This window comes from Antechinus flavipes, chromosome 5, assembly GCF_016432865.1.
Source record: "Antechinus flavipes isolate AdamAnt ecotype Samford, QLD, Australia chromosome 5, AdamAnt_v2, whole genome shotgun sequence".
Classification (NCBI taxonomy): domain Eukaryota; kingdom Metazoa; phylum Chordata; class Mammalia; order Dasyuromorphia; family Dasyuridae; genus Antechinus; species Antechinus flavipes.
The window spans coordinates 196,117,837-196,142,345 of NC_067402.1; the positions used below are offsets into that span (position 1 = coordinate 196,117,837).

The window sequence follows — 24,509 nt, forward strand, 5'->3', positions numbered from 1 at the left end:
TTATGTCTAAAGATAAGCTTTAGATTTCTAGACCATGGTTAAAATAGAGGGGTGACTGGCCTCAGGGATGGAATTCATTTAACAAGGACTAATAGAAATGTATTTGCATAGAGTCCTGCATATATAATCAAAATAGCTTTAAGCTGAAAAAGAAAGGGGAAAGAGAAAAATGACCTATACACATTCTATAAGCTTTAAATATCTACTATTTGCCAGACACTGCACTAGATTGTCTTATAGATATTTCATGTGTTGGTCTCATCAGCAAATTGTAAAATGATGATTTGTTGGCATTTTTCTCAAAAACCTTTGTGCAAATATTTTTATTCCTATGTGGTGAGTACATGAGTGATTCTCTAATCTGGGTCCCAAGACTCCCAAGAATGACCATGCAAGAAGAGATCTGTTCTAATTCAACTCAGATACCTATTCTATAAAAGGCACTACACTACTCTAGGGAGTTCTCAAACAGATCTGTGATCTCACTGATTTTGGAGTTCTCGCCAATAATGCTGATTACATACCATCCATACCCATGTAAAAGTCAATAAGGAATTATTAAGAGTTTGTTATGTGGCAGACACTGTGCTAAGTGCTGGGAATACAGACACAAGCAGGACGTAAGACAGGCCTTGCTATCAAGAAGCTTATGGTCTAATAGAGGAAGGCAAAAGAAAGTTGGAAAGATTTCTTTCTAAGGAAGAGACAGAGGTGGTAATGAAGGTACACCATGAAAATAGGAGGCACTGTAGAGGAAATCTTGGAGGAGAATCACAGCCTAGGAAGCAAGAAAAACATGGGATATCTGGATATCCTACTTCCACTGGAAGTTCTGGAAGGAACCAACCAATCAGATGGAGGATCCTTTCCACATATGAAGTTCAGACCTGGAATGAGCTTACAGGAAGGGAAGAGGTTTCTGAATATTATAAAGAAAGTCCAAGAGGAGAATCTCAGTTAGACAATAAATGAACAACCTATGGGACTCTTGTCCATGTCCTCCCAAAAGTTTCCCACAAGGAACCCACCCAATGTGCTGGAGACCTTCTTTGCTTGGGGAGCAATCTCCATTCTTCACTTTCATGACATCACTAGCACAGTTTTTGTCATATAATCAGTCCTTTAATGACATCCTTTACTCTTGGCTAGAGAAGGTTTTTAAAAGCAACAAATAAAATAATCCTTGTTCTCAGAGGTCTTACATAATAATTATAATAATTATTTTATTATGTAATTATGTAATAAGTATTAATTATAATAATATTTTAATATTATATTAATAGAGACATAGGAATATCTCTTCTAAAGACCAGTTCTCCAAGCTAAGGCTTGGGGAAGCCTGGCCTTTAAAGAAAGAGGTTATGTTCTTTCTGATAATCTCTTACTCTTTATGCCAAATCATTTAAATATTAAGTTTTCCTCAAATCTGACATCTCACCAAAGGGATCAAGAGGTTTTTGGTTTTTTTTTTTTTCCCTAGAGTCAATGTAGGAAAAAGATCATCTATAAAATAACTATTTATTTCTTCCACACAAAAGAAATTCTTTAAACACAAAAGACTCACAAGCTTACATTAACAAAATCTTTTATCATTAACAAAGTAATCTATAAATTCTGTCATACTCTTTCCAGTGATTGATATTTAAAATATCAAAGCATGAAACATCTTGGGGACTGTGAACAGTATTTCACTTACAACTTAGGTCCACATTCACTATTTGAGCAGCTTTCTCAGAGTTCATATTTTCTGGCAAGTCATATCGTAACTTGGGCACATGCTCTTGGTGGAGGTCATTTCCTCTGAGTAGAGGGATTCTGTAGGACAGCTGATATTGACTGTAAAACCCAGGAACTGCTGAAATAACCACAGGGCTCAAGAAGTCCATCACTCATTTCTGTTCATTCATCTGTATTCAAGAAAAAAGCAATGCAGAAGAGACTGTGAAGACCTTGAGATGCAATCTCAAACCCACCTGGATGATCCCATGCTCTTGCTCCATGTGCCAAAGCTGTTGGAGAGGTTGAGAGAGTCCCATATTTGCAGGAATTCCAAGAAAAAGGTTTACAAAGTCATCCAGCCACACATTCAGAAGAGATGAGAAGGAAAATAAGAACAGAATTCTCTACTCTGTCCTCTTGTCACTATGTCCTGCCAATACTCAGACTTGAATCATTCCAATCACCCACTGCATTTGTTTTTACATACATACTGCTAAATGAAGATGGAAAAAAAAAAAAAACACCCAACCATTCTCATTAATCCACTAAAATCTATGGTTCATATTCTCCACTGGGCCCTCATTGCTACTATATCTCCCTCATCCACTTGCTAGCCCACTCCCAACAGTGGTTCTTCTAAACCTTTATATCTCTTCTCAAACTTTCCATGGCTCCTCTTTCCCCAATTCTACCTTGCCTTATATTTACAAGAAAAAAAAAAGACCATTCATCATGAACTCCCTCTTCTCCCCTCTTCTTCATCTCCTATCACTCAGGTGCTTTCCACCACCTTTTCCTCCTTTACTCCTGTCTCACATGATGACCTTGCATTACTCCTTACCAAGGCTAACCCCTCTCTACCTGTTCAAAGAATCCAATTACATCCTGTCTCCTTCAACAGACTGTCCCCTCTGTCATCCTCACTCTTTCACTTATTTTTCAATCTCTCCTTGTCTTTTTTCCTATTCTCATTTCCTACTGCCTAAAACATGCCCCTATCTCCTTCATCCTCAAAAACAAACAAACAAGCAAACACAAAAAAACACTCTTACTTGGTCCTTCCACACCTGCTAATGATCATCCTATATGTCCTGTGCTTTGTGGCTAGACTAGAAAAGATTATCTACAATAGGTGCCTCCACTTTTTATGTTCTCATTCTCATCCTAATCTCATAATCTGGTTTTCAATCTCATCATTCCACCCAAATTGCTTTCTCAAAAGTAACAATTATCTCTTAAATGCCAAATCCAATGCCCTTTCCTTTCAGTTCTCCTTGACATTTCTGTAGTCTTTGTCTACTGAACTCTCTCAACATCTAAGATACATTCTTGTTTCTAGATTTTCAGATCACCATTTTCTGCTGGGGAGCAGCCAGATAACTCAGTGGATAGCAGCCACTGCTATTTGCACCTAGAGTCAGGAAAACCTGAGTTCAAATGTGATCTACCAAATCAGATCTGACTTCAAACACTTACTAATTATTTGACTCTGGGCAAGTCAATGTTTGAGTTTTCTCATCTGCAAAGTGAGTTGGAGAAGAAAACAGCAGACTATGGCAGGATCTTTGCCAAGAAAACTCCAAATAGGGTCACAAAATGTCAGACAATAAAAATTCTCTCCTACCTCTCTGACAACTCTTTCTTATTCTCCTTTGTTGGATTTTCATCCAGATTATGACTTCTAACCTTGGTGTCCAATGAATTCCATCCTGGATCCTCTGTCCTGGATCCTCTTTTTTTTTTCTGCCTCTATACTACGTATTTCATGATCTCATCAATTCCCATGGACTTAATTACCATCTCTATGTTAATGATTTTCAAATCTATTTCTCCTGTCCCAACTTCTCTGCTGATCTCCAATCTTGCATTCCCAACTGTCTTTTAGACATCTTGAAATGAATGGCTAGCCCTCAAACTCAATATATATCCAAAAACCAAACTCATTATCAATTACCCTCAATTCCATCCCTCTCACCTTCTCCATTATTTACAACCCAGAAGTTATTCTGGATTATACACACACATATATATATACACAAACACACACACACATACACACACACATCCCACAACACCACTATATATATATATATATATATATGTCTACTTTCCTCCTCTGACACCCCTCTAATGCAGCTTCTCAAAGTCACCTTATCTCTAGACTATTGCAATGGCCTGCTGGCGAGTCTGGCTGCCCCAAGTCTCTCCCCGCAATAATCCATCCTCCATTCATCCACCAAAGCATTTTCCTAAAGCACAGATCAAATCATGTCACCTTCCTACTCAATAAATTCCAACAGCTCCTTATTTCCTCCAGTATCAAATACAAGACCTCTGATATTCAAAGCCCTTCATAACTTAGCCCCTTTTTTTACATTTTACTCCCTGCCATGTGTTTTTGATCCAGTGTCCCTTGCCTCCATGAACAAAATACTCCATCTCTCAGCTCCAGGCATTTTCTCTGACTGTCCCCCATGCCTAGCATACTCTCCTTCCTCATCTCTGCTTTATCAAACTTCCCTGAATTTCTTTAAGTCCAAACTGAAATGCCATCTTCTACACAAAACCTTTCCCAACCCCTGTTAATTCAAGTGACTTTTCCTCTCTTAATTATTTCCTACTTATGCCATATATAGGCTGTTTGTATGTATTTGTTTGTTGTTGTGTCTCCCATTCCTTTCAGAGAAGGACTGTCTCTTGCTTCTTTTGTAATTTCAGTACTTAGCACAAAGCCTGCCATATAACAGGTGCTTAATAAATGTCCACTGACTGACAAGTTGTCTCTAAATTCTACTAAATAGATAATGCTCCCTGGCTCAGTGGTCAGTACTCCTTGATTCAGCTCCTCCCACTTAATGCCATCAAAAGGACCAAGAGATTGATGCTTTATCCCCAAATCTTTCAATAGAGATATATGTCCCCAGAAGTACCCAGGAGAGTTTATTTCAGCCCTAACCATGACATCTCCTATAGTATATCCATTAGAAAGAATGATAGACTGTGAAAGAAAAAGAGATAATGAGTCCTATACCTTTAATTGCCCCTAAAGAGACTGCCATGCACTGAGGAATCAGTTCCCAGACAGAAATAATGAAACAGCAACAGAGCCACAACAGGAAGGAACAAAACCAAGAATTTGGCCCTTGTTACTACACGAGTAATTAACTTTGCAGGAACCATGTGCATGTACCACGGAGCAATGCTACTCAGGAACAAAATGAGGAGCTGCAAATCTGAGGAGGGTCTGTTTCTTCAAAAGAGATCCATGTATTAGGGAACTGCAGACACTCAGGAGCAGCTCAGACAAGGACTAAGGCACATGGATTATGGAGGTGGTAAGAGAAGGTGGGAGTTGCCCATGGTGGGGGGAGGAGGGCTGGAGAAGATAGCCAGGAAGGAGGACAATGAAGGTTGTATAAACTGCCTGAACTAAGGCCTTCCCAGGTCCCTAAAGTACCTAAAGCGAAGTTCAATCTTTTTACTTCTGACAGAATGTAGTTTCTTGAAGATAAGAAAGATTGGCTGTGTAATAGTGAGAAGACTGTGATTATGGTCTAAAACACCTCCTCTTTAGATGGAAACTTGAAACAACAAAGGTACAGCCAAGGCTGTCATATAGATGCTCATCTGAAAGGATCCCCTATACACAATTACAATTATTCTCAAGAGCAAAATGGTCTTGCCCAGAGATTCAGCTTTCAAACCATGATTGGAGCATACTACAGAATGCCTGCACAAATGTCAGGTACTTTTAGAAGAGGCCCAATGAGCCTTTATTTGCTAGAGAATCTTTGTGGACATCCCTTTGACATTCTATCTTCCTGGAAAATGGAATTCCACTGTTAAGAACACTCAAATGTCGGTAGCCTCAAGATATACACTTTGATGATACTGAGAATGGAGAGCATATTTATGCTAAGTTCCTAACTTTATCTTCCAGCCACAGGGAAAACAATTTTCCAGCTTTGTATAAAGTAAGGACTGCAGAGACCTGTGATTAAAGGGGCAGTGACTATACATATGAAATTACTCTAGGCTCATAGAAGTGCTGGGGGTTGGGTGGGCAGGGGGGAAGGAGAACAGCCAGTGACACACTGATATTATTAAAAGTATACCTGGCTAAGCAGCTAAAACAGACCCTTGGCTACTCCCTACTGATCCCCTTTAACAAGAACATAGGGGGCATGTAAACAAAGAAAACACCTACAAGTTACAAAAATGGGTCTCATGGGTCTTCAAGCAATCTATTCAGGTATGAACTGCAGAGATCAAAATAGGAAATAAACCAAAACATAAAAACTACTTTTTTTAGTCACAAAACAGGTTTGTCATCTATATAATTGTCCATTATATGTGCAGAGAATCAAAGTTCAGGTTCAAAAGTCAAGACAGGAGTTACACTGAAAGAGTGTGGCTCCAAATGGTATTTTGTTTCAACGATGGACAATTTGGATACAAGCTAAATGCACATAAGAGAATCTAGTACTACTCTCCCAAAAGTTGAAATTTCAAAAAGCTGGAGACAGGATCTGGGAAAAGCCAATTAATGTAGCCCAAATACAAGTGATCTATGACTATAAAAAATGATTTGGATACTTCAGGCAAGAGAACTCTATAAGAAATATGAAACCTGTGCTTGGAGCATTCAGGGAAAACTCACCTGCTACTGACAAAGGATGTAAGCAGTTGACCTGGTGTACCTAAACACCTTTACTCTAAAAAAGGGACATCCTAGAGCAAGAGGTATGAAACATATAGCCTTCTGGCCATATATGGCTTGCAACACTCCCAAATGCAGCCTGAATCAGAAAAAAAATAATTGGGAAATAGTTAACAAAGTTAATAAAAATACAACAAAATAAAGATACAATTACATTTTAAAACTAAATCAACATGCAGCCCACAGGAAATCTTTTGTAAAGATTATTGGCCCTGTCTCTCTTTGAATTTAACATCTTTGTCCACGAGGTAGGCCCTTTGGTTCAGGTATCATACCTATGTAGGTTTATTCAAATAGTGACCAGAGGACTTCTGCCATGACCAAAGTGTTCTAGTATTAGCTTTTGGCTTTGGCTTCTTTGCAAGGATTTATTTCAATCAAAGTTTGGATTTTGAGATCTGACTACCTAAGGAGGTACTTGACTTGGAGGAATTAAAAAGTCTAAAAAAATCACTTCCAAGGAGATATATACACCCACAGTTTTTTCATTGTTGAACATGATGGGGATGACAAAGAGACCCAAGTGGGTAACTCACTGGAGTCAGCATGTGACCTCTGTGTATAATGTCACAAGGAATAAGACCATAGCCTAAGAGCTCCACTGCCTGTGGATTTGTACTTTGGCATCTCTAATATAGAGATTCATAACTAGTATGTCACTCATCTGAAAAATCATTTGAGGGAAGCCTATTGCCTAGCATTAGCTTCAGCTCAAATGAGTGTAGAAAGGTGTAATTAATAGTATAATGTTCAAGGATACTGTCTGAAACTCCAGTCAAGGGAACATATCTTGCAATAAAATCTTGGCATTCTGAGAAAATGCAAGATCATATATTACTGGAAAATTACTCTAAGCGACTAATAGGTGAGATGGTTAGCCATTCTACAAAAGAGTCTGCAGAGGATGGCCATGGCCCATGAAGAAGACACACCACTACATAGAGCCTAGAGGAGAATGAAAGACTCCTTGGTTGTTATAATTAGAAAGGACCAATGACATCAGGAGGGTCATGTCTTGACTTGCAAGTGAATTGAATTTAAATGAGGCAGAGCTGTGCAATTTCATCAGCCTTATTCTCTCCTCCAGAGTCATCAGAATCCAGTAGTCAGGATGACTGGAGATGGCCCAGGATGTAATGGGAGACCTTGGCCTTCTTAAACTAAAGATCTTTCCCAGGCCTCAGTTTGTCTGAGGCAACACCCATTCAGTAGTTAAAGGGTAGGTAAAAACTGAGATAACATATGGCCTTACTTTGCCTTCACAAAAGGATCAATCAGGGAGTGGAAGACTCAGAATTAAACGAATCAGGTGACATGACATTAATAATACTTAGTCATGAAACATTTATTAAATACAAAGGCAAAACCAAAAATAATTATTGTATATTGACCTATTCATAAATCATACTCTCTCATCAATGTGCAGAGTATCCACAGGGAAGAAAGGGTATAAATTTGTAGAAATCTAGCTGAGACGCAGAGGGAGAGAAAGTCATGAGTCTGTGTCAATTCACAACTGTGAATTTGTCTGGGTGTCATTCTCCATAAGAGACAGTGTCCAAAACACATCCCCTCAGGGCACTATTTCTCTTCAGTGCAGTCACTTCTGGCTTACAGCTACTTACTAGTAAGTACTCTTGGGTGGCTGTGGAAGTGTTATGCGCTTTTAAACTAGAAATCCTTGGGTCTGTAGAGCTATTTTTGTCTATTCTCTTGTTGTTTGTTCTTCATTTTTTGAAAAAAATCAATGATATAATTTAGCTAGGCTTTCAGCAAAATTGTTTTCCCATTCCTGGGCTTTCCCCTCTTCACCTGTAGGTGACCAATAAAGACCAATGAAGACAAACTTCTAAGACATTTCTACCTTTCAAGATATTGGTGGTAGTAAAAGGAAATAAAGCCTAATCTTTTCTTTCCCCAGTTCACTCTTCAAAAATGGCTGAGGATTCTTTTTTCCTCCAATCAGCTTAGCTTTTAACACTAGCTGCAAAGCCTAGTATTTCCCATTCATCTTGTCTTGACTGTGGCTCAAATTGAAGTAGATGTGTTTTTTTCTCCCTCTCTTATAATTCTCCACTCTATTTCAAATCTTTTTGTTTCTATCTCTGACCTTAACTCCACTTGCTATCTGATCCCTGCCTCAAAACATGGTCTCATTGTGTAAAGTGAGATCTCTATTTTACAATGTGAAACTACAACTTACCCCTGGACCACAAAATTCATTAAAGATAAAAAATGCATGACTACTCCATAATTATTTTTTTTAAAGTTCTAATTAGGCTCTTACAGAAGTCACTTTTAAAATTCACATAACACTCATATAAATGAGTTGCTGGGAAGGAAAGATACCTATTTTTGATTTCTCTAAGTAGATTTTCTCTGAGGCATTACTTTCTCTCAGGTACACTCAGAAGTTTCCTCTGAGATAATTTTTTTCTCAATATTTGTCATGCAATACAGTATATCCTTTCCTTTCCTATATCCTTCAATGGATCAAAATGTTCATATACAAAGAGGCTATCTACAATGCCTCCAATGTAGTTTTCAGAAGCTGAACATTGTTAACTAGGAAGAGGGTATAGCAGGAAAGTAAACTCTCCTCCTCAAGATTGAGTAAAACTCTTCTATCTCATTCATGGGGAATTCCTTCTTGTACATGTAGCATTTATATATAGCATCCAAATAAATCCAAGAACAAATATAATTGATGAGAGAGAGAAACCCCAAGTTATACAAAGACCCAGAATAAATTCTGCACATCTAAATCCAAATGACCACAGTAGGGAATTCCACACATTAAGGAGTAGAACCAGATGGGCTCAGTAAAACTGTAAAGAGGGATTTGTTGCAAAAATGGTAGAAGAAATAGTAATAGAACAGCCTTGCTTTTTCACAACTAACCCAATGAAGATGAAAAATGAGAATTGGACTGAGTAATGATTAAGAAATCTGAGGAGAAACTATAGTAAATGCATTTTTCTGACCCAAGTCCACATGAAGAGCATTCAGAAACCTGTAGGTACTGGGAAAGAAATCCATCCCCTGCAAAAACTGTCTTAGGAGTGCAGCACATGCAAATCTTCCAGAGTATAGACCATGAGCAAGGTAGGTAAACCCAGAACTTGTGCCTATGTTGCTCTGCCTACAAGGTCAAGGGTCAAGAATCTGCAAAGTTCAGTCAAGGAGAGTAGCAATCAGACTGCATCGTAGGTCAGATTATTTAGAGAATGAAAAATGTGCTTAGTGGCCTGAATGGCTCCTAAGGTCCTTGAAGAACATGGTATTCAGTACCTAGAGAAAGCACTGGCAGGGCCCCATATAATACAGGTTAAGATTTTTTTTAAAGTCTATCATTCCTTCCAGAAGTATTCAGAGTTTAATAGAGCTTAATTGGAACAAAGTTCCAATTCTAGAAGTAAGGATAAACAAATGGACAAATAAAAGCTCCTAATGATAAAGAAATATTACAGAACTTAGGACACCAAGATATAAACCCAGAAGAAGATAATAACTTCACAATATCAACTAGCAAATCCTCAAGCAAAAATAGAACTTTACCACAAAGTGTATTAAAATTCCTGAGAGAAATGAAGCAAGCACATTTTTGTTGTTGTTTTTTAATGATACTATAAATGAAATTATACTTCTGAGGAAATAATTAGATGGAGAATTTAAAATGTTATCATAAATGGTATACAATTTTGTACAAGTAACAAACTCCCTGAAAATTAAAATGGACTAAACAGAAATTCATGCAATAACAAGAAATACTAAAACAAATTTTCTTTTAAAAAATGGAAAAAATAAAGAAAATATAAGAAACACCATCAAAAACAACTGGCATGGAAAAGTAGTCAAGGAAATATAACCAAAAAATTATCAAAATATTTTAAGAACAGGAAGTAGGTTCAAGCAAGAGAAGAGATGGAACAGGGGGATATGTTAATTATAGAATACTATTTTTTTAAAGACATTACTTGCTCGTCATCTTCTTTATGTTTTGAGGGAAAAGAATATAGAAGAAAATATAGGAAAAAAGCAGAAGAGGATAGTATAGAGATAAATTAACAATTAAAAATAATAACTGTGGACGTAAATGGGAAAAATATACCCATAAAATGAAAGAGGGTAGCAGAAGTGATTAGACAGTAAAGTACAGTGAGACATCTCATAAGAAAAACAACTAACCTGAAGAACAGATCAAGAAGATAAAAGTATAAAAATAATCAAGCTACCTGAAAGTTACGATTAAAAAAAAATCTTGATAATATACAAGAAATAATTAAAGAAAATTGTTCTGAAGTGTTAGAACAAAAGGGGGAAATAGAAATAATGATCACCACCTGAAAAATATCCTAGAAGGAAAACCTACAGGAACATCATAGCCAAATTCTGAAATCCCCAGGTCAAGGAGAAAATATTACAAGCAACATGGAAAAAACAATTCGATAAGGCAGAGACACAATTAGAATCACACAAGACCTAACAGCAGTTACATTAAAACACTGCAAGTCTTGGAATACTAAATATCAAAAAGCAAAAGAACTGGGATTGTGGTCGAAAATATCATACCTAGCAAAGTTAGGCATATCAAATGAGCATTCAGTGAACTGCCAGACCTTCAGGATTTTGTAACAGAGACCTGAACTTAATAGAAAAATTGACATACAAGATCCAAGATAAATATAAGGTAAATATCAAAGAATAATTAATTACAAGGGACTCAATAAAGACAAACTGTTTATATTTTATATGTGGAAATGGAAACTGTATATCTAAGATTTTCATTAGTAATTGGGTAGTTTGAAAGAAAAATGGGTAGAGCTGAATATGAAGTGATTCTAAAATAAAAGCAAAAATGTATAAGAAAAGATTTTTTAAAATCTTATATTAATGAGGTGCAAAAGGAAGAACCAATAGAGAGGAATTAGATGAGAGAAAAAGGCTGGTAGTTCTGGAATGCTATTCTTATCAGGAATGAGTTAAAGAGAGACTAATACATACATACATACACACACAGAGAGAAATAGAGACAGGGTATAATAGAAATAGAAGGGTTTAAAATCTTCTAAATTTAGAAAGAAAAAAGAAAGAAAGGGATAGGAAGGGGGAAAGAATATAGGAGAAAGTTTTGGAGAGAACTGTACTCAAACCAGGGTTAAAAGGAAATAAAATTCTTCTAAATTTATAAAGAAAAAGGTTGAGGGAATAATATAAGGAGAGGTATGGAAGGGTGTGTACATTAACAGGAATGGGATAAGGTATGTAGATGAATGAAAATGGGATAAAAAGGGAAGGAAAGAATGAGGGGAAAGGATAAGGGAATGATCCTTAAAAGCGAAAATAGGTTAAATAGTTAAAAAAAAAAAAAAAGGCAAGGTAATGGGTAGAAGTAAGACAGAAAAGTAAGGAGAGATAGGAAATAAGAAACACACACAAACATAATAATGAAAGGCAGAAATGTAATTTATTAGTTTAAAAACAGCAAAGATAATGATTGACCTCAAAGATAAAAATAAAATAAATTTAATCAAAAAAGAAAAATAAGAAAACTACACAGTATGTCAGCTATATTAGTTTTAAACTATTTAAAATAAGTAGACAGCATAAGGTCAAATGTTGTCGTGGTGATGGTAAATTGCTTGAATTAGAAAACTATGGAAAGATTTGGACTTATGAAGGAAAGTGTTATCAACCTGCAGACAAACAGGACAAACAAGCATAATACTGTCTTACATTGATGAATATAAATGTATATGTGTAAGTATGTGATTATAGCTATCTATATATAAAATCTATATATATTGTTTATATGTACATATTTATCTATGTATGTATGCACATATATACGTGTGTGTGAGAGAGAGAGTTAATTGTAGGTGTAGCTAAATGGTGCAGTGGATAGAGTACCAGGTCTGAAGTTAGAAGGACTTGAGTTCAAATCCAGCTTTAGACACTTAACACTTATTAGCTGTATGACCCTGGGTAAGTCACTTAACCCTAATTGCCTTGCAAAAGAGACAAAAAAGAATATTTCATGACACTTAAGAATTGTTCAAAATTCAAATTCCAGTATCCATACTTGATTGTAGCCTTCTTGGGGGAAGGAGAGGAAAGAGGAAGTGGGGAGAATAAAATAAAAAACTGCACAGCAGAGAACAAAAAAAAAACCTACAATAAGCAAAGATGGACAACTCTGAACATAATATATAATATTTATTATATAGGTTTTCTTGAAATAGAAACTTATTGTTTTATATTTTTTAATTCTCTCATGTTCTGATATGCATGTGGCAATATTTTGTTTTCTCTTTCTATTTTGTATTTAAGTTTTAAATAATTTTTTAAAAAAGAAAATATACTATGACACTATATTCTGCACATGAAACACATTGGAAAATTAAAAATTTATAGATTTAGAATAAGGAGCTGCAACAAAATCTATTATAATTTCAGGTGAACTAAAAATAAGCAAGAGTAATAAACATTTTCTTAGATAGGACAACAGTAAAATGAACAATTAGAAAAGATAAATAAGGGAACTACGTTATATCTAATGGCATCATTAATAATAAATCAGTATCAGGATTTAGTATATATACATTGAGTTACATATCATCTAAATACTTAAATGTTAAATGAATTTCAGAATGAAAGAAGATAACAAATAAAGAACTATAAGAAACTACCAAAAATTACTTTTGCCCAATTTTATGGTAACAAAATTGATAACTTATGTAAAATGATTAAATATTTACAAAAAGTATAAAATATTCAAGATAACATAATAAAAATTAGAGAATTTAATAATTCAGTTTCAGAAAAAGAAATAGGACCAGCCATATACAAAAAGAAACAACTTTCAAGATTAAATAGCTTTACTAGTGAATGCTAATGAATATTTGAATAATTAATTTTAACATTACATAAACTACTTGCAAAAATGAATAGGAAGAAATCCCACCAAGCAAATATATTTTTGATAAATAAACTAGGAAGAAATAGAAAGGTGAGTAATAATTATTTTTTTAAGTGTCAGATATATTAATATGTCAGCTACTGTGCTAAGTGCTAGGGATACAAATACACGTAAAAAGATAGTATTTACTCTCAAAGAGTTTATATTCTGATGATTGAGGGGAAGAGGAGGAGATAAAAGAAGAGGCAGAGAGAAAGTATGCATGTGAAGTCATGGCAATAAAATCAGCCCAGTTCAGAAAGGAATACAGCATGACTGACCTAAACCTGTCCCCAAGATGGAGATCCCTGAAGGAACTCAACAATAGGAGAAAGGGACCAGAATAGGCAAGGGATATTCCAAGGTGAGAAGACCCCAGATATTGGGTGGTTGGAAATTCTAGGTTAAGATGGCAGTTTAATCATAGAGGATAAATCTAGGAGAATCAGAAGCATAGTTAAGAGGGGAATAAAGACAAAACAGAGAAAAAACTATAAACGAGTATATTTAATTAATATAGTACAAAAAATTTATAAAATATTAACAAAAATACTATAACAGCACTATGACTAGTTTGGTCATAGACCAATAGACTGATTGAATATTAAAAATATTATATTAAGAATAATATTAAGAAAACTTTAAACATAATACACTATTAAAATATTAAATAAACAATGTCAACAAAGTTAATAAAAATTAAAATCACATAATTATATCAATAGACACTAAAAATATAGCATTGCAAAGCACTCTTTAAAGCAATAAAAAGAGACCCAAATTATTAGAGAAATATTCATTGTTCATAGGTAGGCAATGAAAATACAATAAAAGTTACACTAGTATCTTAACAAATCTATTTATTCAGTGTCATATCAATCAAACTACCAGAATATTGCTTTATAGAACTAGGGGAAATTTTGTTATCTGGAAAAACAAATAGTCAAGAATCTCAAAGGAAATAATGGGGGGAAAATTGGAAAGAATGGAGGCTTTGAAATACTACAAAGCAGTAATTATAAAAACTATTTGGCTCTGTTTTCAAAAAGTAAAAAGATTGATAAGTGGAACAAATTAGGTATACAAGATAACAGAAGCAGAAAAATAGTAGCATAGAATACTATAAATCATTGATACCAGCCATTGAGGTAAGAATTTGCTTTTCTGCAAAAACTTTTGAGGAAAACTAGAAAGTAGTCTCATAGAAATTAAATTTAACCCATATTCTCATACCATATATCAAACAAATTCCAAATGGATATGTGTTTTAGATATAAAAGGTCACATTATAAAAAAAAAATAGAAGAGCTGGTAAGGATGTAACTTTTGCAGCTATGGATAGGTTGAAATTCTTAACCAAACAGATTGGATGGAAAAGATTAAAATTGAAAAGCAGACAATTGTGATAACATAAAATTAAAGGTCTTCTGTATCAACAAAATCACTGCAATTAAAACCAGAAAGATGTGAGAGAAAAGTGAAGGGGGAGTCATCTTTAAATTAAATATTTTAATAAAATTCTAATATTTATAATATATAAGGAATTTATCCCAACTCAGAATGAGAGCCACTTCCCAAAAGACAAATGATCAGATGATATGAACAGACATCTCTCAAGGGAAGAATTCCAAGTTATCAACAGCCATATGGAAAAAAGTTCTGAAACACTAGTAGAGAAATGCAAATTAAAACTAAGGTTTTTTTGCATATCTATCAGATTGGCAAAAAAAAAAAAAATGAGCAAAATTATAAGAAGAGGATAAAGGAAAAGAGGCATACTAATGTCTTGTTAGTAGAACTAGGAACTGGTCCAGCCATTGTGAAAAGCAATTTTGAACGATACCTAAAAAAATGTATATACCCTTTTAGTGATATTACTCTTAGGCCTATGAACTCAAAAGGTAAAAGAAAGTGGAAAATGAGCTGTGTGTATAAAAATAGTAGAATAGCTCTTTTTGGTACAACAATAAACTGGAAACACTTCTCCCATTGAAGAATGGATGAACAAATTATGAATTATGAATATATAGAATATTATTGTACCTTAAGACATTATTTAAAATAGTTTTTTAAGGCAATTGAGATTGTGACTTGCCTCAGGGTCACACAGCTAATAAAGGGTCTGAGGTCATATTTGAACTCAGATCCTCCTAACTCTATGACCAGTTCTCTACCCACTGTACCATCAAGCTGCCCCAAAATAGTTTTATTAGAATCTGAGAACTGATGCAAAGCAAAGTGAGCAAACATAAGAGCACAAGTTATACAATGATTACAATAATGCAAAGAAAAATAATTCTATAAGACTTAAAAAATCTAACCTATATAAAGACCACAACTCCAGAGAGATAGCCAATAATGAAGCAAACTTCCCAAATCTAGACAAAGATATGATGGACCCAAGCTACAGAAGGAGACCATATATTTTCAGATTGCAAATGCATGGGTTTATTTTGCTTGATTATATCTTTTCTTAAAATTGGGGGTGGGATTTGCAGAGAGAGGTTAGTAATAGTGTTGTCAAAACAGTGAAGCAGTTAAAAATGCATGAAAGAGGAGAAAATTTAAAAGAAAATCTACTGAAAAGGACAGTTTTGAAAGCACCGTTTTTAAAGTTATTTCACAGAGAGAGACAGAGAAATGTATGCACTGTACATATATGTATATACACATACATATACATATGTGCACATACACATATATTTATATTTATAATACACATATATGTTTAAAGTAAGCTATTTGTAATAGATATTTGTAGTTTTATATGTAATCATTTTCTCTTCTTCTAGTTTCTATATAGAAATAGCTTTTTTGTGTGCTTGTTAAATAGTGTTATTAACAAAAAACAAACCAGCAACATAGCCACAAGACTTAGCTCTGTTAGTGATAGAGAGTTCAGGACATTAAGGAATGACTTCCTCTGAGAAGCCAGAACTAGTTCTTCATTAGTATTGAATCATGTAGACTTCATGGGTCCCGAGGAACCAATAGGTTGAAAAAGGTTTAAAAGGGCACTCCCAAAAGTGGAGAAGAACTTTCCTGAGGTCCATGAACTCATGTATGAGCTATTCTGCAATTGTATTGCTAAATTCAACCTTTTCTATATTTGTTTCATAAGCCAGAGTGCTGATGGAGTAGATAGTTAAGGGCCATTTGGGTTAAATCAGAATTAATCAGTTCTCTAGGTTACCTTAGGTGGACACAAATCAAAGAGGTTTTGTTAAAGATTTCCCCCACCTTAAAAAAGAAAAACCCAATATTACATCAGGGTTAATTTGACACACAGGGCATATCTACTTTACAACTGAGCAAAATGATATTTTTAGAGGTTAGATGATTTAACCAAGATCACCCAGGTCTTAAGGAGGTGAGACTTTGACAGCAGACCATGCCTTATAATTTCCCTCACAGTATTACACCCTGTGCTAAACACACAATAAAATATCAATATTTATGAATTCATTTATTCAACAAATATTTATTAAGCATACACTGTGTGCTGAGCACCATGTTAGGCAATAGAAAAAATACAAAGTTTAAAGAAAACAGTTCGTGCTCTTCTGGGGCTCATAGTTTCAGGAAGAAGATGACAAACACAGAACTACAATGTGCAATGTTATAGGATGAGGGGTGCTTTAGAGAAGGTCAAAGTACTTTATGAGATTTGAGGGAAAATGTCATCATCAACTAAAGGATCAAGAATGTCTTCTCAGAGGAGATGGTGCTTGAGTTATATTTTAAACCATGGGTGGAAATTTAACAGGCAAAGGGTGGATGGGACAAAAAGATTAGCTTGAGCAAAGGTAATGGAAAGGCTGAGGAATGTTTGGGAGGGAAAGTCATCTGATTTGGTTAGAGATCTTAGTGTTGTAGGTGAGGAATAAGAGATAAAAATGAGAGAGGGTAAGAGATCGTGAAAGGCCAGATAAAAGATCTTGAACTATATACTTCATAAGCAATTAAAGAACCATTGAAGATTTTGTGTGTGTGTGCATAAGAATTGCCAGATCTAAGCACACATAAAAATTCTGACAATAGTATGAAGAAGAAAATTAGAAGAAAGAATGGACAGCAAAAGACCCAGTTAAGAGGCAAGGGCAGTGGTCCAGAAAATTATATAAGGGTGATGGCTATGGGAATAGAGTTGATAGATTTAAGAGATAGTGCAGGGTTGGGATGAATTTGAGGGGCATTGTGATAGCACAAAATAAACAGTGGATTTGAAGCTAGATGGTGGGATCAAACGACAGATTGTTACAATATATTTTTGTTGTTGTTCAATCGTTTTCTGGTCATTTCCAACTCTTCATAATCCTATTTGAGATGAGTCTTTCTGACTTCAAGTCTAACACTCTATCCACTGTACCACCTAGCTTTATAATATAATAATATAACATGTATATGATAAAAGACATATATATATAATGGAACATAACATATAATGGAATAGAATTTCAACTGGTGTAATGTTGCATTTAGTCATTCTGGGTTTCATCTGCAAAACGAAAAGATTGAACTACAGGGTTTCTAAGGTCCCTTCCCACTATAAATTTATGAAGTTGGAGAAGAATCAAATAAGGGTGGTAGTGAAAGGAGAGCAGTTAAATGAACATTTATTTGGTAAAGTCATCCCATTTGGCCCACTTATTGAGAATATTCATACTCTTTCAAGATCCACACTTTCAAAATTCAGGACTCCTTCAGAAACTAAATACCAATGAAAAGAAAAACTATGAAATGGACTAAAATTAAGATCATGGATTCTGTGCCAAAAGGCTACTTCTACTAAAATCTAAGCAAGCGTAGGTCACGTTTCTAGTCAAAATGTTCTGGGAAAAATGAGGTTCTTCTATTCTAAAAGCTCTTAAAAAGGAGATTCCCCAGCTTGCCTCAATCCCAAGGCTTTGATGTACTTATTTATATACAGGAAGGTCTTTTGTTTCACTCAAGCCCTCCTACTGCTACTGACTTATTTCTTGTTCTACAAGTACAGCTGGTCATGTATTTGAAGGTTTTGTTGTTGTCTTTTTTTTTTTTAAAGGACAGCCTTAACCTTCTCTTCTCCAAGATAAATAACCACAATTCTTTTCATCTTTCCTCACAGGTCCTATTTTTCAAAACCTTTTGTCATTTTCATTGCTTTTTTCTGGATGTCTTCCAGCTTTCTTTTAGAACCTTGCTGAATTGCAGTCTGAAACTGCACAGAAAATTTTATTAGGGCCTAGACCATGCTGAGTGTAATGGAATGATTGCTTCATTGTTCCTACACGTGCATATTCTTGTTTACACGGTCTAGTATATTTATTTTAATGACACTACATTGTTGACTAGCTCCTTGGTTTCAACTGATCTGGAAAAAGAGAGCAAAATGACAGCTGGGCACAAGCCCAAACAGCAAAATATCAAAAGCAGGAAAATATTGAAGTTGAGTCATTCTTGGAATGAGATGGAAGTCTTTCAGAGGAGATATCCTGGTGCTTCACAAGGGAAGATCCAGAAGACACTGGGTACAAAATGGACCATGAGTCAATAGTTGTATAGAAGAAAGAGCACTGGATTAGGAGTTAAACAATTTAATCCTGGCTCTGCCACAAACTGGTTGTTTGAGCTTGAGTTAGCATTTTCTTGAATCTCAATGTTCTCATTAATGATAATAAAAATATCAATAACAACAATAATAATAATTAGTATTTTAATAGTACAATGTGCTGAACAATGTAGTAAACACTTTATATATCATATTTCATTTGATCTTCACAAACAACCCTTGGAGGCAAATGATGTTATTATCTTCATTTTACAAATGAAGTGACTTGCCCAGGATCACACAGCTAATAATTATATAAAGTCAGATTTGATCTCAGGGCTTCCTGACTCCACACTCAGTACTCTATCCATTGAGCCACTTAGCTGCCTTGGAAAGAGATCAAGAAATAAATGTATGAATAATACAAAATGCATGAATAAAATTTTAATAAGAAATTTCTTTAAATGGGGCAGCCTCCAGCTTTATGAAAGAAATTGACCCAAAGCTACTTTAAAGAAAGGATCTGATAAGTCCCCTAGTATTATTACCCCCAGTTCTTTTTTTTCTCCAACAATGTTGGTCTTCCTGAATTTTTATGACTATATACAGAAAATTCTCTGAAATTGTAAACTTCTTAAGATCAAGAAAAACTTTTCTCCTAACATGGTAGGTAAAGATGTAAGTAGCATAAAGATGTAGGATAAAGCTCCAGAGCTTAGGAAGTTAGGAAATCTTGAGTTCACTTTCAGCCTCATTCACTGAATGATCCTAATCCTTTTAACTGTTACCTGCCTCAGTTTCCCCACTTGTAAAATATGTTGAGTCATTTAAATCATGTCCAATTTTTTATGACCCCATTTGGAGTTTTCTTGATAAAGATACTGTGAAGTTCTTTAACTGCCAGACACAGGACTTTATCTACATTTGATCTCAGCAAATTGACCCAATAGAGTTTATTGAGTGAAAGCCTGACATGAGTAATTAGGATGTAAAAAAAAACTGGCATACTTATCAGACATTCCATTTGAGATGTCCAAAATAAAGTTGGTGATGTGGAGCTAGAGCTCAGGACAGAGACCAGGACTATTATATAGATCTAGGAATCGTCTGCATGAAAATAATTATTGAGCTCATGGAAACTGATAAGATCATTAAGTTAGCAAAGTGGGGGCAGGACCCAAGAGAATCATTGTTGGTGGAAATAACATGAAGATCCAGCAAGAAGAATGAAGAGGAGCACGGAGGAGAAGAATCAGGAGAGGGCCTTGTCATAAAAACCCAATGAGATTAGAGTTTATAGGAGAAAATGTGACCATTTTTGAAAAGGACCAATGACATTGTAAGGTAATTTTATGACTCACATGAGAATTGGAGTTAAGTAAGGCAGAGTGCACAAAGTCATCAACCTCACTCTCTTCCAGTCATTAAAATCCAGTGGCAAGATATAAGTCAAGATGACTAGTGATGGTTCTGGATGCAGTGGAAGATCTTGGGATCTTTGGTGTCTGACCAAGCTCCAAGCACATTGCAGTGTCTGCTTCAGCTGCCTTCATGGTCCAATGAAACAAAATGTTCACTTCTGCCTAAACTACAGGGGAAGTCTTCCCATGTTAGGGGTGGATAACCCCCTAACTCGCTTTCAAGTTTGAGGCCAGTTGGTTACCCTTATCTTGGCTTAGACCATCTGCCAAGATGGTTTACTAGGGTATAGCCATTGTGCATGTTGCAACTTCTTGGAGTCACAACTGAGAGTAGAGTGACAGGTAAATGCCAAAGATGAATGAGCAGTCCTGAAAAAAGACTCAGCAAGCCCTCACACCAGAAGTGCTAGTTCTCCTTGAGCACCCATGCAATGGATGTTGAGGCTGGAAGCCACATTGCAAAGAGTATACAAAAAGAGTGAGAGAATTAGAGGCACTTAGAATAAATTGTTTTTTCATGGAGTTTAGTCAAGAAGGGAAAGAAAAATATAGAAAAATAATTAATGGGGAGGGCTGGATCAAGTGAAGGAATTTTTTAAGGATGGAGGTGATATGTGTTTGTAGGCAGCAGAAATAGAGCAATGGTGGGAGAGAGACAGGGGGAAAAGGAGAGGGGGGAAGGAGAGAGAGGGAGAGGAAGGGAGAAGGAGACAGAGGGAGAAGGAGGAGGGGAGGGAGAGAGAGAGGGAGGGAGGAAGGGAGAGAGAGAGAGAGAGAGAGAGAGAGAGAGAGAGAGAGAGAGAGAGAGAGAGAGAGGAAGAAGGAGGAGGAGAAGGAGGAGGAGGAGGAGGAGGAGGAGGAGGAGGAAAGAGATTAGAATCTGAATTACAGAAACTCAATATAGAAAGAAATGTTAATTACTCAAGTTCATTCCTTACTTAAATAGGATTTGCAATATGGGTTCTCATCCAGTCTTTGCTTAAAGACCTCCAGCAAAGGGCAATTCTATCCTTCCAAAAGTATCTCACTGCCCTTTTAAAGAGATCTAATTGCTAGAAAGGTCATCTAGGTGGCACAGTGGATAAAACACCAAGTCTAGAGTCAGGAAGACTCATCTTCCTATGTTCAAATCATCAAATACTTGCTAGCTATGTGACCTGAGACAAGTCCTTTAATCCTATTTTTCAGTTTTCCCATTTGAAAAATGAGTGGAGAAGGAAATGGCAAACCTACTCTAGTATTTCTGTCCAAAAAAACTCCAAATAGGGCCATGAAGAATTGGACACAAATAAACAACAATACTTGTTAGGAAATGGAGGTATGGCACAGAGGTTAGAAAACTGGTAGGAAAGCCCTAGGCTTAAGTCCCACTTCAGATATATACTATGTGATCAAGGACAAGTTATCTAGTGTCTTGAACTAAGAGACATTTCTCTAAGACTATAAGTTGCAAAACATATTATTCTGAATCTTTAGAGGAAGGTTCCTAGGGAAATTCCCTTTACCAATGAAATCAGAGGTTCAGTTAAAAAAGATCTTTCCCTTTTGAATTTGTTCAAGATGTGGTCTGTAATTCAGCAGTAGGTCTTTCCGACAGACTCTGCTAGTAAATCAGGAAAGCAGACTCAAGGAATCATTGTGCCATTGTGTTCTGAAGTGATGTAAAGTGTGTTGAGGTTACTTTTATGTATTGGGATAATCACCATGATTGTAGAGCTGTTCTGGTACTCAATTATGGGACTCACTATTAGTTGGTTTATGCTTTTTTCCCCCTGGTAGGGGGAGCAGCTATTAAATAATTAGTAGGAATAATAAATAAAATAGTAATTAAATGAGGAAAATATTAAAAGGGCTCTTATGTTAGGCCTTCTTGAGGGGATCATGGAAATAGAAATGTTATATAATACTGTTGAGTGATCTGCCTGAAACTGAATGACATTCCGAGGTCCCCAAACACATGACTGGAAAGGGGAATATTTGGAAATTAGTTATTAGCCTACTGGGGAGAAGGCAAGGAGGATACAAGAAGGAAAGCAAGAGGAGAGAAAGGTGTTCTTCAGTGTCGGTTGTTGTTTAGCCATTTCAGTCATGTCTCACCTTTCATGACCTCATTTGGGATTTTCTTGACAAAGATAGTAGGTGGAGTCAAGATGGTACTGTAAAGATAGGAACTCACCTGAGTTCTCCCTCAAACTTCTCCAAATTTCTTTAAATAATGACTCTAAGCAAGTTTTAATGTGTCAGAACCCACAAAAAGACGGAGGGGAACAATTTTCCAACCAGGACAACTTGGAAGGTCAGCAGGAAAGGTCTGTAGCACCAGAGTAGCAGTCTAGCCCCAGACCTGCCCCAGTGCCAGCAAGCCAGGACTGGGTCTTAGGGCCCCTGAATCAGTGCCAACACTGGTGGTTTCCAGACTCTTCTCAGCTCAAAGTCTTCAAAAAATGACTTGGAAAGATACTGGAGTAATTTTCCACGTTCTTCTCCAGCTCACTTTACAGATGAGGAAACTGAGGCAAACAGGGTTAAGTGACTTGCCCAGGGTCACATAGTTAATGTCTGAAGATAGATTTGAATTCATCTTTCTGACTCTTGGCCCAGGTTTTATCCATGGCACCCTCTCACTGCCCTAATCATCAGGTCTTTCCCCACTCAATCATCATAGGAGGATTGGGAGGAAAAAGCAATGGTGTCCAATTGATGGTCCAAGTTCAATGTCTTTCTTAAAAAGAAATCTTGACCAAAACTCCACATATACACACACACACACACAATATGGGAAACCAGGGATATCATTCCAAGTAGTTTGGTCATTGGGCAATTTGCCAAGCTAAAAAATAAAAAATAAAACTCGAGGATTTGAGACTTTAAATCATAAGCACCTATTGTTAGACTTGCTGGTGAGGCGCAGGCTGAGTGATGAAGAGCTAAAAAAGCAGTTTCCAGTAAGGGACTTACCAATGTTACAGATGAACAATTTACCTTAGACGATGGCAGGGATCTGGAATGAGATCTCAATATAAAGGAAACTGCATCTTGATACTCTTTGGGGGATGAAGAAATTTATCAGGGGACAACCTGAGCCTGAAGATAACCCACTGATGGGGGTGCAGAAGTGGATTACCATTTTCTCTATAAAATGAAAGTTTGGGTTTGATGATTTGGAGGACTCTTTTATCTCTGCAACTACAATTCTTTGCTCCTCTTGGTGTACCCTATTTCCATAGCTTAATACTTAACTCCCATTGGACCAAAGACTCTTTCAGTTCCAGGCTTGGACTAGAGTTCCTTCAGGGTAGTGGATATCAACATTCTGACCTGCTGCCCCCAAACCCCATGAACAGCATAGCCATCAGATCCTGAATTACCTTAGGGATGACCATTAGTGGGCCAGGTGAGGCTTCCAGGTTAGAGAAGCATTCACAGAGGTTCTTAATCTGGGCTCCATGAACTTTTAAAAAATCATTTTGATAAGTATTTTAATAAAACTCATATTTGTAAAGCTATATTTTATATATTTTAAAACATAAGCCGCCTAGAAGCTCCACTAGACTACTTTAGTCCATGACACACACAAAAAAGGGTTTCTGCTCTAGGTGGTCCAGGAACATTTGAGCTATACTAGGGAGCTTTGTCAAGAGTTGGATGCAATCTGGAGATTTTCACAGAGTCAACCTGGCAATGCATATTCCTACAGTTTAGTTCCCATAGGTCATTTACTTTCCCCCTTTGGGGATCATTGTTTCCATATTAACACCTCTCCCAATAAGAGTCAGGTTCCCCATTGGGGTCCATTAATGAGTTGCATCTGTGACCACAAAAGATGTTTTCCATCCTCCAGTCAATGGAAAAAGAATCCTTTCTGATTGCTGTTTGTCTATAATGACCTAATTACTTGGTGTGTTGTACATTCTCTGACACTTGGATTAGTACCTGCTCTAACTCACAAGTAGGCTTAGTGGTAATTAAGTGGGCCAACTTAGTTTGTCCATCTGGGATGGCTGAGTTAGAGGGAAGATCTTATGAGACACTCATTTTTCCCCTTGTTCCTCCTCCCATCCTCATAAGTTTTAATAATTCCAAATACTCCCTTTTCTAGATGTCTCTCTGGGGATTTAGTAATATTCCCTCAGTTTCAAGCAAGTCACTCAATAAAACTAC

General features: G+C 36.1%; 1 protein-coding gene across 1 annotated transcript in view; it reads right to left on the minus strand.

Annotated features, from left to right (window-relative positions):
* SLC6A13 (solute carrier family 6 member 13) overlaps nucleotides 1–24,509 on the minus strand; it is a 90,918-nt gene that overhangs the window by 48,155 nt on the left and 18,254 nt on the right. The window contains exon 2 of the mRNA XM_051961499.1: nucleotides 1,697–1,907. Coding sequence (XP_051817459.1) covers nucleotides 1,697–1,886 — 190 coding nt within the window. The 5' untranslated portion in view covers nucleotides 1,887–1,907. The remainder of the gene's footprint in view (nucleotides 1–1,696; nucleotides 1,908–24,509) is intronic.